The sequence below is a fragment of the Xiphophorus couchianus genome, chromosome 20, assembly GCF_001444195.1.
Source record: "Xiphophorus couchianus chromosome 20, X_couchianus-1.0, whole genome shotgun sequence".
NCBI classification, from domain to species: domain Eukaryota; kingdom Metazoa; phylum Chordata; class Actinopteri; order Cyprinodontiformes; family Poeciliidae; genus Xiphophorus; species Xiphophorus couchianus.
Window position 1 is genome coordinate 5,061,194 of NC_040247.1, and position 16,040 is coordinate 5,077,233.

General features: G+C 35.7%; 3 protein-coding genes across 4 annotated transcripts in view; 2 read left to right on the plus strand and 1 right to left on the minus strand.

Moving 5' to 3' along the window:
• Nucleotides 1-47: 47 nt before the first annotated feature.
• On the minus strand, nucleotides 48-3,048 carry LOC114134903 (adenosine receptor A1-like). The gene is made up of 2 exons (XM_028001766.1): nucleotides 2,444-3,048; nucleotides 48-1,908 (listed from the first exon to the last, which is right to left on the minus strand). The coding sequence occupies exons 1-2, from the start codon at nucleotides 2,770-2,772 to the stop codon at nucleotides 1,254-1,256; spliced, it is 984 nt and encodes a 327-aa protein (XP_027857567.1). The 5' UTR covers nucleotides 2,773-3,048; the 3' UTR covers nucleotides 48-1,253.
• A 3,786-nt stretch (nucleotides 3,049-6,834) lies between these two features.
• On the plus strand, nucleotides 6,835-10,194 carry LOC114134962 (uncharacterized). Its single transcript, XM_028001864.1, has 6 exons — nucleotides 6,835-6,976; nucleotides 7,103-7,251; nucleotides 8,598-8,671; nucleotides 8,831-8,932; nucleotides 9,211-9,309; nucleotides 9,482-10,194. The coding sequence occupies exons 1-6, from the start codon at nucleotides 6,869-6,871 to the stop codon at nucleotides 9,649-9,651; spliced, it is 702 nt and encodes a 233-aa protein (XP_027857665.1). The 5' UTR covers nucleotides 6,835-6,868; the 3' UTR covers nucleotides 9,652-10,194.
• A 4,479-nt stretch (nucleotides 10,195-14,673) lies between these two features.
• slc12a5a (solute carrier family 12 member 5a) overlaps nucleotides 14,674-16,040 on the plus strand; it is a 151,934-nt gene continuing 150,567 nt past the window's right edge. Inside the window, exon 1 of one of the 2 annotated variants that reach the window (XM_028002909.1) lies at nucleotides 14,674-15,028. In XM_028002909.1, the coding sequence (XP_027858710.1) occupies nucleotides 14,857-15,028 (172 nt within the window). In that variant the 5' untranslated portion in view covers nucleotides 14,674-14,856. The remainder of the gene's footprint in view (nucleotides 15,029-16,040) is intronic. The other variant, XM_028002910.1, reaches the window with a different exon arrangement.

Genomic DNA, 16,040 nt, shown 5'->3' on the forward strand with positions numbered 1-16,040 from the left:
AGATTTTTACAGATCTGCTGTGAAACTGACTGCTACAGGATATTTTCCTGCCCAAAACCATTAGCATCAATGACAAGTCTGAAAAAAACAAAACAAAAAAGACTACGCTATGGGTTAAAACAATATTTAATTTTGGGCTTAATAAAGTATTGTTGAATTGAGTTCATTTGAGTTGAGTATCGACAGGGAAGCTGAGAGGAAGTTTTAAAACTTCCATAGACAAGATCAAAATTACAGCTCATGTAACATGATGCTATGATCTGGACCCCTGCTTGTGTCAGAACCTGAGGTTTAGACTTCCATACACACTTGTTGCATTGATTTTGAACATTGAATGTTTAAAATCAATGAACATTCAATATTCTGGAACAGTCAATAGTTCCAGTATTTTGTACAGGTACTATTAATTGTGTGTTCGCTTGATAAATGATAACTACAGAATGCAAAACAAGTGGTTAACTTTGACTGTTCCTCTTACACCTTTAGTCTGTATCTGTAGTGCTATCTGGAATCAATCTTGCCAATTATTTCCATCGGTAGTTGTGTTGTGATTTGCAAATATATTCTCACTTCGTCCAAAAAGGCTAAGCGTCATATCTGTAGCTAAATTAACAAGTGTATAATTATGCAAATTCCTGCATGTATTATAACACACACCTCAGAGTCTCGTTAGATCCTTCTATCTTCTGAAGATTATAAATTTTATATTGCTTTTCAGAAAAGTCCAGCATGTGTTACAAATCCTGCTGTCTCTCCACTCACTGTATAAATGAATCAGTGAAAGTATCACTGAAAGTCGTTCACCCCTTTCTACAAAAAACAAATCCCAACATAATTTCCATACTGTTGATGCAAATACACTGTCAGAAAGAAAGACAAACAAACAGTAGTTCCTTTTGAAAAACAAACATTTTAAGAAAACATGACAATTAGGAAGAAATTAATACCATCATAGGTTGATTTATCAGCCTTGCTGTAAAAAATAGCAATGACTATTGAAATCTGACATTGTTTCCTTGTCCTGTTTCAAATAAATTGGAAATAGTCAGAACTACGAGAAAAACCACCAAGCTATTTACACAACTTAGCAAAGATGCACAATGCACAAAATGAAGAAAATGAAAACATAAAGCAACAACAAAAGCTGCAGTTCATTATTAAACAACGATTCTATGCAACATATACAGCTCTTTCAAGTCTTGACATAAAATCCATATTTCAGTGACATGCATCACAAAGAAAGACTGAAAAAGTTAGAACAGCGTTGTGTCGTTTTCACCACTTCTCATGTTACTGCTGGCGTTTTCTGTTGTCTGGCTCGACGGAGGGCCTTGATTTTCTGCTGAACGCAGAACAAACTGTCTCCAAATCTTCACATAAGCTGTCTTGATCTTTTTTATTTTAAATGCATACACTACAGGGTTGACAGCTGAATTAGCATGTGAAAGCAGAATGCCAACATAGAAAGCTATGTATGGTACAGTATCTGGTCCATGAAAGTAAACGACGATGTTCATAATGTGAATAGGGAGCCAGCAGACTACAAAAAGAGTCAAGACCAGAGACAGAGACGATGCAAGCTGTTTTTCTTTCCGCAGATATGTGTGTGACTGATTTTGAGCACCGTTACCTGGTTTTTCTTTCAGTCTTCCATGAATGAAACAGAATATATAGCTGTACAAAACAATCATCACTAACAGAGGCGTCAGGTTGCAGAGAAAAAAAGTAAAGTAAACCAAGTAGGACATGGGAATCACTCCTATGAACCGGCAAACAACTGTAGAATTAACAGAGTCAGGAGGGTCTTTATGCCATCCAAACATTGGAGTAAAACTCAGTGGTATTGCAACAAGCCAGCATACAGCTGCCACAGAATAGGAATGTTTCCAGGTTACAGTCCGTTTGTATCTGTAAAAAAAGATATAAAGTGCCAGTCAGAATTTTACGCAAAGTCAAGGAGATTAAACTTATACTGATATATGACTTATCCAAAGTTTTTTTTCTTTAGTGAACTGGTGAAACAACATTAAGACTTTAATCCATTTAACTTTCTTTCTTCTGATGTCTCTTAAATGACTATGGTTAAAATTATATACAAATGCTTAACATAATCCTGGTTTTTATATTTACAAAGCTCTGGAAAATGTTAAGAGACTGCTGCACTGAACCCCAATGAAAACCTCATGGTTTTTCAACCAAATGTTGATTTCTGAGCTCTTTCTGAGTTAAAAACATCAGTATTGTTGTTTCTAAATGAATATGAATTTGTTTTCTTTGCCTTATTTGAGGTCTGAAAGCACTACATCTTTTTTGTTATTTTGACCATTTCTCATTTTCTGCAAATTTTTGCTTGAAATTTCAAAAACATGTTGTAAGTAGTTTATAAAATAAAAGAACTCCAATAAGTCTAAATCTGCACAATTAAAAGTAAGATAATCTTTACCTCAGAGGGATATAAACCCGCAGGAAACGATCAATAGCAATAGCCATCAGACACAGGATTGAAACTAATGTCAGGAGGATGAGTACACAGCTGATGAAGAGGCATGTGTGGAAAGAAATCTCCAGAACTCCATCCACCAGCACAGCCATTGGTATGGCAACAAATCCCACCAGAAAGTCAGCCACAGCCAGAGATACAATAAGGCAGAAGGTGGGTTGTTGGATGCCTTTAGTTTTCCACAAAGCAAAAACAACCAACATGTTTCCCAGACAGCAGCAGACGGCGATGAGGACTTCCAACACGGTATAAATGACTTCTCCAGTGTTCATGGTGCTGACTGTCAGCAATAACTCTCAGGGTAAAAATGAGTGAATTCATGATGTTGTTCAGGCCTTTTTAAAGCTTTGAGGTCCATGATTCAAAACTGCAGTGGTATATTTAGACCATTCAGAAATAGCATTGGTTATTGCCCTGCTTCACAGAAACTGAAAGAGATTAGAGGAAAGAGGCACTTTTACCACATCCTTGATAAAGGTCAACATGACTCTATTCTATATAATATATGTAATTATAAGTAATAATTATATTATAATTAAATTATAATATTTTCTATTATTCATAATTTATTTATACAGGAAAATCTCTTGAGACTCATGGTCTCATTAGGAAGACACCTGTTAAACACATCAACAACAATAACATGAAAACAATAACAGTACAATTCACTAAAACGAAAATCAACACCATATGCATGAAAGAAGGGCTTCCACTGATAAATATACACATAGTTTCAAATCCCTTTATCAAACTTTTAAATTCCCCAATTGTAACCAAAACCCTGAGAAGGAGAATTCTTTTTTGCCAAGCAATGAACAATGAATATAATAAATTCAGCTATAGTTAAATATAATTTAGGTGAACAAGTGTGGCATGTTTTCTTACATGCAGGGATTATTTCTGGGTTTTCTTGTTGGTGGATCTAACATGTTGGTGGATAACATGTTAGTGCATAAACTAACATGTTAGAATATGCATCTTAGAATGCACGCATTGTTATGCACACATAGTTATGCTCACATGCATAACTGTGCATACACATGCACACACCGTTATGCATGTGTATACTGTAACTATGCATGTTAGTGTATACTATGCATGTTATACACTAACATGAATAGTTAGTGTTAGTTCAAGACATGAGGTAATCTAATAAAGTTAGTAATTTAGACACCAGATTACCTGCCTGCAAGTGTGAGTGTATGCATGGTTGTTTGTTTTGTGTGTCTCTGTGCTGCTCTGTAACAGACTGGCAACCTGTTAAATGTTCTTGCTCAATAACAACTGGATATAGGCAATATAAACAAATGGATGAATGGAACTGTGAACACAAATCAATTCATCTTAACCCAATCAATCTTGTTTGAGAACAATTTCTTGTTAAGGATGAACTGTCAATTGACTGCTAAAATGCTTGTGCTGGTAAGGGTAAAACCACAAGCTGCGAACTCCAAATAGAAACAAGTTGTGAAATGCATTTGCTGCTATTCAGACTTCCTCTTTTCCTCTGACTTATGTACATTGAAATGTTATCAACCTCCACTACACTTAAGGGTGTTTGTGGAAATACGCCACAACAAGAAATCGAAATGGTTCAGTAATCTTATCAACAATGTGCAATTGCTTAAAATAAAGTGTCTAGTCTACCCAGTAACACACTAGCTGTGTTTCCATTTTAAATGTGTGCAAAACTTCATCAATAGTCCCCTAATGTAGGAAAAAAAACAAAAACACAATTTTGCAATGTGTGTTTCTATTAGAAGTGCTATTAAAAGCACACATGAATAAGTTTGTTCAAACAATAAATCATTAAAAAATACTTATTGTGTGGCAACATTCAGTTGTTAATCAAGTGACTTCTGTGATAAGGAAAAAATACACCCATTGAAATTTAGCAAAATAAACTAATTTTGATATTGGTTAACAATATCAAAACATCTCATCCTAACGCTAAAGCTTTTCTTTGAAAAATGAGAATTTGCCGTGTTTCCATTAAGAAAATTTATTTTTGAAACATCAAATTTTGCAATTTATGGTCAATGTAAATTCAGCTACTGCTTGTAGCTTGTTAAAAGGGACTAACATGCACAGCTAGTGTTAGTTGAAGATGATTTGTTGCAAATACTTGTAATTTTTAATCTATTCTACATCTGAAGGCTAGAAAGGAACAAATGGTTGTTTGGTAATGCCACATTTGAGGGACAGTTAGACTTTGAAGTGGTCTCACAATCCAGTCTGGCTGATAATGCAATGATGCACAGGTGAGATGACAGCCAAAGGCGGGGCCTCAGTCTCCATGGTGGAGCAGAAGCAATAAACCAAAAACAATACAACAAACCCCGTAATCATTAGAATATGATGGTTATTGAAACAGTATTGTTCCTGAATCACAGGATGGAATAATTGTTGAAAACTTAACTGATTTATGTTGTGCATGTAAATCCATCAAAAGAACTAGTAACAGTTAAAAATTTAGCTTACGTATATTATAACAAAATGATTTCAAAGTGGCTGGGAAGTCTGGGCCTCCCTTCTGAAGCTGCTACCCCAACGACCCGACCCCGGATACAGCGGAAGAAAATGGCTGAATGGATTGATGGATTTCACAGTAATTAACTGAATTCACAACAAAAATATGTTTCTGTTAATTTTAGGTTTGTTGTGAGTTGAAGTATTCTAAAATTCTCACGTAGCATTTGAGTTCAGATTTCTGTTAGCTCTCTTCATCCATTCATCATGGACACATTCTCAACCAAGCTGCTCCTTTTCACATTTTGTTCAGTTTTTGTTTACTAAAACTTTACTCTACTGCACTCTGAGCTCTGAGTGACTCTTTTCCTAACTTTGAAACTGTGCCAGTGCATCAGTGACCCAGTTTAACAAATAAGTAAACACAGGATTACTGGCAACTCTGTTTTGTCAATATTACCTGGATTTGATTTGGTGTGGAAAATGTTCTGCAAAGACATACTGCTTTTCCAACAGAAATCTATTTTCACATTTTGGAAATACTGAAACAGCTTGCATATTATTTGATTAAATGTTCGAAGTTATTTTAGTCAAAATCTTTGAAAAGTAAAAGAAAAAAAAAGATAACCTACATGTTTATTTCTTCGACCCCTGTTGGAAAATATCACTACACAACAAAACACAAGACAGTCAGAGCAACTCTGAAGTAACAAACTTTTTTTTGTTATTTATGAGAACATTCATGTTAGAATGCTTTAGCCAGAGAGTAATTTGGCCACTTCATTTTGTCTGGAAAATCTATTTTTCCAAGTCAGTAATGATGTTTTAACAATAAAAGTGTTTCGCTGGTTTTTCTTTACAATGAATCGTTGTTGCTGTTCTCTTAGTTTTAGCAATTTTCTTGTCAAAGCTGGTCCTTTTGTTGTGGCTCATTTACTAACATTTGCTGTAACTGGTTTCTCATCTTGTTATGTTGAAAAATGTTGCTTTTTAATTCGGGAGGGTGCAAATAATTTTTGGGAGACCAAAACATCATTCAGCTAAATTATGCAAGACAACACTTAGAAACAGCTTCAGGCTTTATGTGGAGAAACATCAACAATATGTCAGATAACACAGTCTGAGCAGCAGCAGAAATCAAGGTTAAAATTAGGCAAATAGACATTTTGTCTCTATGTAAGGGGGTCCAAAGACCACAGACCCACCTCTTTCCTAATCACTGTAATTTTGTTTTACGTAATTCATGCAAATCAGATTTTGTTTTAAATTATCACTGAATAAAAGCACTATTTAATCACAAACATGTAGAGGTTTTTCAACTCAAGTGCTACAAAGTTTAGACCTATTCATTTTTTTTCTCAGCCTTTGGGTCACTGGGTTTTTACAATACAAAGGTTTGTTCATATATCTACATTCTTTCAAACAACAGTTTAAAATATTAATATTGTTGAATATTACAGAATAAAAGAGAGACTAAAACCTCTTTAGATGGCATTTAAAAGTCAAAAGCCACTTTAACTGATTTATAAAACAGTTGAAGTGATACCAAATCAGCAAATCTTCAGCTGAATAAATGAAAAAAGAAAATAAACTTTTAGCACAAAGTTCCAACATTGACCTGATTGATTGTTCTTAGTATAATATGTAAAAATAATTATAGTTTGATTTTATTTTGTTTTTGATGCTGTAAGAAAACCAAAAAAAATCTAATATCTGTTTTCTATTGCCATATAAATTGGCAATACACTGTGTGCAGAGTAGTGTTTACCTGCTGTGTTGTTTGTTGAGTAAACATTGACTGTGTTTGTTACTGGAAAGGGGTAGAGAGATCTAACAGAAAAACTATTGGTCCGCAGAATCAACATAAGAAGGATCAAGAAAGCAATCAGCAGGAAAACCATGAAGACTGCATGTGCTGCTGTCGTTCTGCTGAGTCTCTTCTCAGTTTCCCAGCCGGCGTCGCTGGCCTGTGAGGTGTTGGTGCGGCCGGTAGACCAACTTCAGGATGCAAGTGTCTTTCACCTTTTTACAGTTTATGCAGCTATTTAAATTTCCTGAAATCTTTTAAATACTGTATTTGTGTATTTATGACAAACTGTAAACACACAAAATGACCTCTCTTTGTTTCTTCAGGTTCAAGGGACATGGTACTTTGTAGCTGTGGCTTCATCTTACTGTTGGGCAGTAACAGTGCTGAATACCTTAGGGTCTCCAAGTTTTCAACTTGATATTACCTCAACGAACAAATCACACATCTACGACATGAACTTAACAGTCAAGATGTAAATATTCTTATTTACTTTCAACAGTCATGAAATTAACCTACAGTCAGAGTATTTGTCTTTGTATTTCTATTTGACCTGATTAGCCAATGATTTTTTTAAATAATTCATACCATACCATACCAACTTTATTTATAAAGCACTTTAAAACAACCACAGCTGATACAAAGTGCTGTACATCAAACAGCTTCTTAAACTAAACAGAACAATCTGTTCCCAGGTCCAGGAGACACAATCCCCAGTTTTATTTATTTTAACACCAATTCACAACAAATGTGTCGAGGCGCTTTCAAGAAAAAACCCCAAAAAGCTATTAAATCATACTTATATTCTAAATTATCCTACTTATCAAACAGTACAATAAGGTCAATTAACTGTTCAAAGTAGTGTAAAACGTTTCTATCTATGGAAATCCAGCAAATTGCATCGAGTCACTGACTTTCAGCATTGACTTCTCCTGGACCAGCATCCAGCAACAGCAGAGAATCACTTGTGTTGTTGACTTCACAGCAACCACTGAAACCGATCATGCATGTAGCGACAGCAGAGAGAATAAAACTCCCCTTTAACAGACAGAAACCTCCAACAGAACCTGGCTCCATACAAGAGGCCATCTTCCATGACCCAGTGAGGATTTGAGACTCCCATTCCACAGGCTTTTTTTTTTATTCCATGTTGTTTCAATCCCATAAAAATATGTTCCACTAGTTAAAAAAAACAGCATTTTCCAGCTGGCTTATGTCTTATAGGTAATTTATTCAGTCTGACCCTTACTTCCCACTTTAGTTGTACCGTACAGGCATTTGATGAAAACGTGTGTTCTGAATTTTAAAAAGGGAACAAACAACATGTTTAAAGTCACAAATTAGACAATTTATTTGAACAGAAACCTGTTTGCAAAAATAACAGGGAGACCTTTCTAAAATTCATGTTGCTATTATCTTTTTTTTTTTTGCTGGATTTCATTAGTACTAGCCTTTTGCCATCCTTATTTACCATTTCTTGATGTAATATGAATAACGCAAACAGTTTTGGTTTGAGTCTGAGGATTTATTTGTTCAGTTTATTAGATATATAAATTCACAATAATAAAATTTAATGCAAAAAAAATGTTGTGACCCCACTTAAATGTCAGCAAACTGTGTCAGGTCAGAGTGACTATGTTTGTTTGGTGAAAAGATCAATTTTTGTGTCTTGTTTCAAGATGTTTACAAAGCATTTTTTGCAGACATTAAGCACATGGAATTAGACTGCTCCATCTAATCTTAGACAATTAGATTCGTTTTCTAGATGTTTTCATCTGGCCAGGAGTTTCTTATGATTTTTTTTTTATAAATGTTTTGCAGTGGTGAGGAATGTGCAAATAACACGGCAAAGAGTTTCTTGGAGATGGATGGGATATCTTTAGCCGATGGTAATGGTAGGTGTGATGAGCTGAAGTATTCTATTATATGTATGTACTGTATATGTATGTGTAAATGTTGCATAAGACAGAGAAAATGTTTTTTTCTTGACTTTTCAATAATTTGACCTGGATTAGCCAAAGGGATTTCACATGACCATATTCTGTGTTTAACAGATGCCAAAACCAATGAGAAAGGTTTGTTTCTTCGCACTAGCTGTGCTGACTGCCTCATTCTGAAAGATGACGACTCTCCTGCCAATCTCCTGCTTATGTTAAGTAAGTATCATATTGATTTTTAAACAGGTTAACATAACTAAGCAAATGCCAACTAAATTTGACTGTATCCAGCAGTCCGTGCCTGCTTCCTTTTACTAGCTACTGAGATATGCTTTTTAATTAAATCAAGTGAACAAAATTCAAGGAAACCAATTTTCCCAGTCGGTCCAGTGGTGCGGCTCAAATCCAACATCTAGCAAATGTCATTACATGTCCTGTATTTACATTGTGTTCATTTTACACTCAGCATATCTAAACACAGATTTCATCTTCAATAGGCAGGAAACCAACTGTCACAGCTGCAGAACTGAAAGAGTTTGAGGCACAGGCAGACTGTCTTCAGCTCTACAAGCCACAAGTCCTAAACACTGATCATGGTGAGGTTTCATCCTTTCTATTGCTCACATTACTCATTGTAAGAATGATATATAAATGATATGGATTTATACCATATAAATGGTGAATTTGCATCTGTATAACATACAACAGTCTCTGGATCATGTGTAATGACTTTTAATCTTTCATTCCTTCATTTTGCTTTTTGTACAGACTGCAGTTCCAGTAACACTACAATGGATTCTTCACAATTCGAGCGAGAATTTCCAGAAAGAATCAAAAACATGTTCTCAGGGATCTTCACATGTGTTACGGATAAAGTTTTGTACTATCCCCGTACTGTGCTCGGATGGGCTCAGAGCGCATGGGATAGTATCTGGTAAACCAGCACCTGTTATAAAAAATGTAAAAAATAACAGAATCAATCACTCATATATACTTTCTTACATGTGAAAATAATGACAGAACTTGCTGCAATCCACACACTGTTTGAAATCTGTTTCTGGCATAAGATTTAGGATGTATCTTTCAAAATACCAAACATTAAAAAAATAAATTTTATCATCTGATTTACTGTCCTTATCCTTCACAAACATGTTATAGTAATGTATAGCAAAATGATGATATAGCAGGAGGAGGTGGCTTAATGCTCTGCTTAATAAACAACTTTTAAGGATCTTAACTCACATTTCAAAACTTGCACATATGCAAATGCTCATTTTGGTCATTTCACTGTAATTCACTGTAAATGTGTCAGTGAATATTTAAAGAGAGTTGTCCAAGCTTTTTTTATTTTGAAAAAACACATATAACCTCAGAGTTGACAAATTACCAAATATAAATCAAATATGCTAAGCTTTTAAAATGCCAAAACCCAATAATTCAGCTGTGACTTTGAATAAATGTAATAAAAAATATTAAAATCAGGCTGCAGTTATGTGTTATTTATATAATTAGAAATTGATGTTTTTTTTAAATGAAAAGTTGGTCATGTGAAATAATCTTGCCATTATAACTAATGGAATAAGGTAGGCCATTAATCTTTGAAGTGCAACACATTTTGACACATTTTGCCCTACCAAACAAACAAAAACACAAGATAAACAACCCTATTAGTTTTTTACCTCTTCAAGGTAAGAGCTGAATTAACTACTCTATAATGGATTGCTGTCTTGGTCTTGCTGTCCCTTCGAAGATTGGGTGAAATCTAAAATAATTATAAAAACACACACGATGTTTTAATGTGAATGATGGATTACTTTTTTCAACCTAGCATTAAATTGTTTTTTATGCATCTTTATGTAAGTCTGCTTGCACTTAAACTGTACTTTTGTTTAATGTGCTGAAACTACAACTTAGGGAAGTTCAGACTACCATAAACACACCACAGCTGCTTTATTAGGAGCACCTTGTACCTTAATATTACTGGCATAAATTCAACAAGTTGTCAGAAATATTCTTCAGTTATTTCCCTCCATCTTGACATGATACGGTCACAAATTTGTTAAAGATTGGCTCTATGCATATGAGGTTCATCACACGTTGCACCACATCTCAAGGGCGCTCCATTAGATGAAATTATTTGTGTTATTACACAGTCCCTGTGTCATGAATGAGTAATTACTGTTCCATGGCATTGACCCCCTTATTATAAAATGCTTTGGGAGGGTAGTTCTGCAGCACATCAGATGCCCCTTGCACCCTAACCTTGATCCCTACCTATGTGTGTACCTACCATACAAATAGATCTGAAGAAGGGGCTTTACTCTATGCCAGGGGTCTCAAACTCCAGTCCTCGAGAGCCGCAGTCCTGCAACTTTTAGATGTGCCTCTGCTGCACCACACCTGAATAGAATAATTAGGTCATTAGCAAGGCTCAGAGAACTGATCTACACAAGGAGGAGGTAATTAAGCCATTTCATTCCAGTGTTTTGTATCTGTGGCACATCTAAAAACTGCAGAACAGCAACTGGAGGACTGGAGTTTGAGACCCCTGCTCTATGCACTTCAGATGGCTCTTAAACACATAGTGAACAATATCCAGTCCATATAGATGTGTTATTCATTGGCTTCAGCTCTATTTCAGCTTCATCGACAACTATGACATGCTGTAAAGAGAGAAAGCTGAGCAACGTCGCAAATAGTGTGACAATATAAAACTTTTTCCTAACTAGGGGGATTATTCTGGCCTTCAGAAAAATCAGTGGTGAGCTCCCCCTACTGATCATCCATGGGGTTGTTTTCAGTGAGTTAACAGCACAGTTCAGATGAAATCACCTGGTCACAACATTTGTCTCAGGCAAGGAGCCTTGCAGCACCTACATTTCTTGCAAAAACTAAAAAAGCATTAGTATCTGGGTCAATTTATGACCATATTTTACACAAGGACAAGAAAAAGATTCACAACAATCAACTTTCAGGGAGTCAAATGAATACCTTGAATGCACTATGCACTTTCTAAATTAATGTGCTGCACACATATTGCTGTTTGCGGCTTTTTAAATCAAAATTATGCTTCCTTATATATGTTAGCAGGTATATTCTTTGTTTTCAATGTTTGACTTTTAAAATTGTACTGCTTGTTGACTGAGCAATATGCGGGCATGTGATATGGTGTGCAGTGGAGGAGCCAGGGATATCTCAAGGGGGGCAAAAATGAGAATATGGTTCCCTGCTGCTGTAGCACATCTACTTCAAAGTTCAATGAGTACCTCTGGTGTGTTTGTATTTATGCTAAGCCTACGTCTCATTAGTCTCTTTTGGTTTCTGTTTATTCTTGTTCTTTTACTCATTGAATTTAGCTTAATTTTCTTGCTCTAGTTATTAGATCAGCATTTTTACCTTGGTTATAGGTCATTTCCTTGGTTTGTGTTTACTCCTCGTCTGTACACACTGATGTGATGATTATGATTCGAGACATTGTGCCGCTGTACTTAAGATGTTAATAAGTGTAATTGAACATTTAGTACATATGTTTGCGGTGCAAACATGCGTATAATATTGGATAGGCTATGGAGGGCACACAAGCCCCATTTAGTTGTGTATCTTCTGCCTTGTAAGCATCATATGTTGACATTGATATAGTGTAGTGATAATTCTATTGTTTGTCAAACCAAGCATCCTACATTCAAAAATCAATAAGCTGCTGCTTGCACAGTGGTGATATGCAGGTAAAAGAAGTCTAATGTTAAAAAACCTGAAGATTCTGTTTTATAGTTTATTCATCCAGCTTTACAAGCAGCAAACACAAATTAACCTTTCTATTGTTTCTTCCTTTTCTGGAAAAAAACAACAACAACCATAGACCCACGCAGTGCACACTTGTCAATTCCCTGTACCATTTTCCCTAAAGAAAATGGCCCCACTGCCTTACAAAGGCAAATAATAAAACAAACAAATAAGTGAAACAATTATTAACCTACAAATAAACCTCGTAAGTAAGCCAAAAATCATATATAATTTTAGTAATTAGAATTATATATTCTGTTTTAACAGAATAACAATATTTTATCTCTTATGCAAAATCTCCACTCTAACTACAAAACTGAAAAAGGTATAGTGCTCCTTTAATGCTGTGTCTCTTTACTAAGCTTTACACATAAGTTACTTAGTCAGATTTTCAAAACAATATGGCTTTTCTAGTTTTTGCAATGGCTCATAAAGAAATGTGCATTTCACAAATAAAGACACCAAAATAATGTGTATTGTGTGAGAACCGTTTCAAAAAGTGCAATAAAACAATAAGTTCAGAGTGAATTCAGTAATCCTTCAGCTGTTTCTCAGCTCGTTCTACTAGCTTAGCTAGTAGCTACAGCTAGTTGACTCTTGATTCAACAACCATTTCAATTCTTAAAGAATACCAATATATATGCATAAGAATACATTTTTACTGACCTGTGAGATAGAAAACTGAGGCACACACGTTGAGCTTCTTTTAACTTCATGTTTGTTCTTCTTCTGTGTGCTCAACCTTCTCTATGCCACCAATGCCACAGGCGCCCTCTAGTGGTCGTGTGTGGCATCGCACTGAATAACTGAAATTACACTGAATAACTTACCACAAGAAAATAAGGATAGAAAAAGAAAATAATGTAGGGGTGCTTATTTTTATACTTAGTGTTATCATTTCCTTATAGCTTGTTTTTCATTCCTCTGCTCTACACTTTTAATTATAAAATCTAGCTGAATACTATAAATATTTTCAAATGAAGAGGCAATAAAAAAGCTTTTTATTAGCTGTTTTTATTGCTGAGAATACACTCAATCTTGGTTAGGATCTTGGGTTGTTTTGATTATATAATTCTAGTTTGATATTCTGTATTCCTTAGTTTGTTTATTTGATTAGATCAGTTGTTTCTGTTTTATTTTAGTTCAATTCTTCTTAGTTTTTCTAGTTATTTTTATTTCTTGTCTCTATTTATTCATTGTTATTTATTTATTTATTGTTTATTTATGTTTTTAAGTCTAAGTATTTAGTATTAGATTTATTTCCTCATCCCTTGTGTACTCCCTCGCCCCTTGTGCCATTTTCTCTCTCTCCCCTCACACCTCCAACCCGTTAGCTCATCAGCCCATCTTTTGTTCCTGCATTTACCCTCACAGTATTTAAACTCTTCTCTTCTTGCTGGTCCTGTTATTTCCCCCCATTTTTTCCCTGTGGTCTCTGGTGGAGTTTTTCTTGGATTTATAGATTTTGTTCTGCTCTTTATCCTGTGATTTATTTATTGTTTTTGTGAGTTTCTTTGTTTTTCATTTCACTGCATTTTGGTCCATCCTCAAACTCACACATCATGATAATTTTTTTTCAGTTTTCTTCAAGCCCAAAATAAATTAGTAAATTGTTTCTTTCAAATAGGAAAACATGCACAAACTCTGTTGAAGTTTTGGATCTTGAAGGATTTATACCAGGGGTGTCCAAAAAGTGGCCCGGGGCCTGTTGTAGCCATTGAAATAATATTATTTGGCCCTTACCACAAGTCAATGATGTTGAAGAATTTGACCAACAAAACAGAAAACAATTGATGACCCCAAAAATTTAGAAATTGTCTGTGAAGCCCTGTTTATGTTTTGGAACTTTAATAATCTACAGATTTAATAAAGGCCGTGTTATTGTTGAGCAAGTAAAACATAAATAAATTTCAATTAACTCATGTGTCAAAATGACATTAGTTAAAATTTGCCAGTTTGGACACCAGCTCATGACATTAGTGCTTTCCAAATCTAACATTTTATATGTTTACATTTTTTTTTTACCTTTTAATAGTATAACCAAACATTTATTGCAGCTAAATATTATAGGAAATATTTTTGCTGTGGCTCTTTCTGTCGCGGATCGGCTTTAGGACCCAGGTGAGCAGCAGCCTGCAGACACCGGTTGATGCGATGCTCCACTCGGTATTTCACGTCTAATAATCTCACAAAGAACCGCTTTTTCCCAAAGCACGTCAGTCAGCTGGAAACTCAGTGGCTGTCACAGAAAACCTTACAGTAAGACGCCAGAGGGCATTTTGAAGCTGTTTTTTTTTTTTTTTGTCGCCTCGCACCGGGGGGAAGACGAGCCTCGGTTTATCTCACAGGCGACAACCACCATGAGCCAGAGGTTCATCGTCTCCAAGAGCGGCGGCGACCGGCGCCCCTCTGACATCCAGGGGGAGGTGAACCAGCTGTTTGAGGGAGACGAACCCTCAGCCTGCGGTGCTGCTGCTGCGGCTGGAGAAGCCGCTCCTGCTGGTGCCGAGGATGTGGTGGTGGTGCTGAAAGGTAGGAGAAAACCTCTAAAAAAAACCCGGAAAAAAAACAACAACTGACTTCATTCTTCTCAACGCTGCTTGTTAGCTGGTGGCTAGAACACTAGCAATCTTACCTCCCTCCACATTGTGTGTGTGAGTGTGTGACTGGAATCCGTAATAAGCTCCGAGGGCACCGTCTGGTCAACAACAGACAGAGTCTCCAAGGGGTGCAGATGTGCCCTCTATGAAACATCTGCATGAGCATTGGCTGTGATGAAACAAACTGGCTGTATTTTGCTTTTTCTGTTGTCTGATTATTGCAAATGAGTCTTGCAAACTACTGTTTTATGACATGCAGAGATAATTTTTGGCAATTGCATTTTTTGTGTTAGGACTTGCTCCCTCACCAACATTTTTGTAACTGCATGGTCTGAAATTTAATTTGAGAGAACTGCACTAATTAGCTTTTCACCTAATTGACAGAAACAGGACATTTTTTTTGTTTCTATGTTATCTTGCATACAGAACAAGGAATGATTTTATCCTGTTATTGTTTCTTTGTTAAAGAGAATGTTGGTAATTATTTAGTTAATGCAGCACACACAAACCCCAGTTTCATTAACAGGGCTGGATTTGATTTGTACTAAAGGATTTACTATCATTAACATTATTTTTACACACATCTTTACAGATTTCAGCAATTTTCCATCCCGGTCCTCTGAGTAGTTCCAGTCTGGACCTCTGTGCACCAGGGCCACAATCCTTTCACTAGCTGTCCTTAGTGAAATAACCAACGTCCTGCCAGTCATTGTGTGAATCGAAAGCAGCAGTGCAGAACAAATAGCCTCTGAAATTCCCAGTGGTTCCGGAACAAAAGCCCTTTGCCATTATTAATGATTAGCATAAAGTGCAATCATTCGGATCCAGTCAAGTAGAAGTAAGGATTTCAGTTTCTTCATAGGAATCCATACATTTCATAGAATAGCTGACCTTTAAAAGGTTAATACATTAATGACTTTTCTTACTAATTGCCAAAAGTCCCC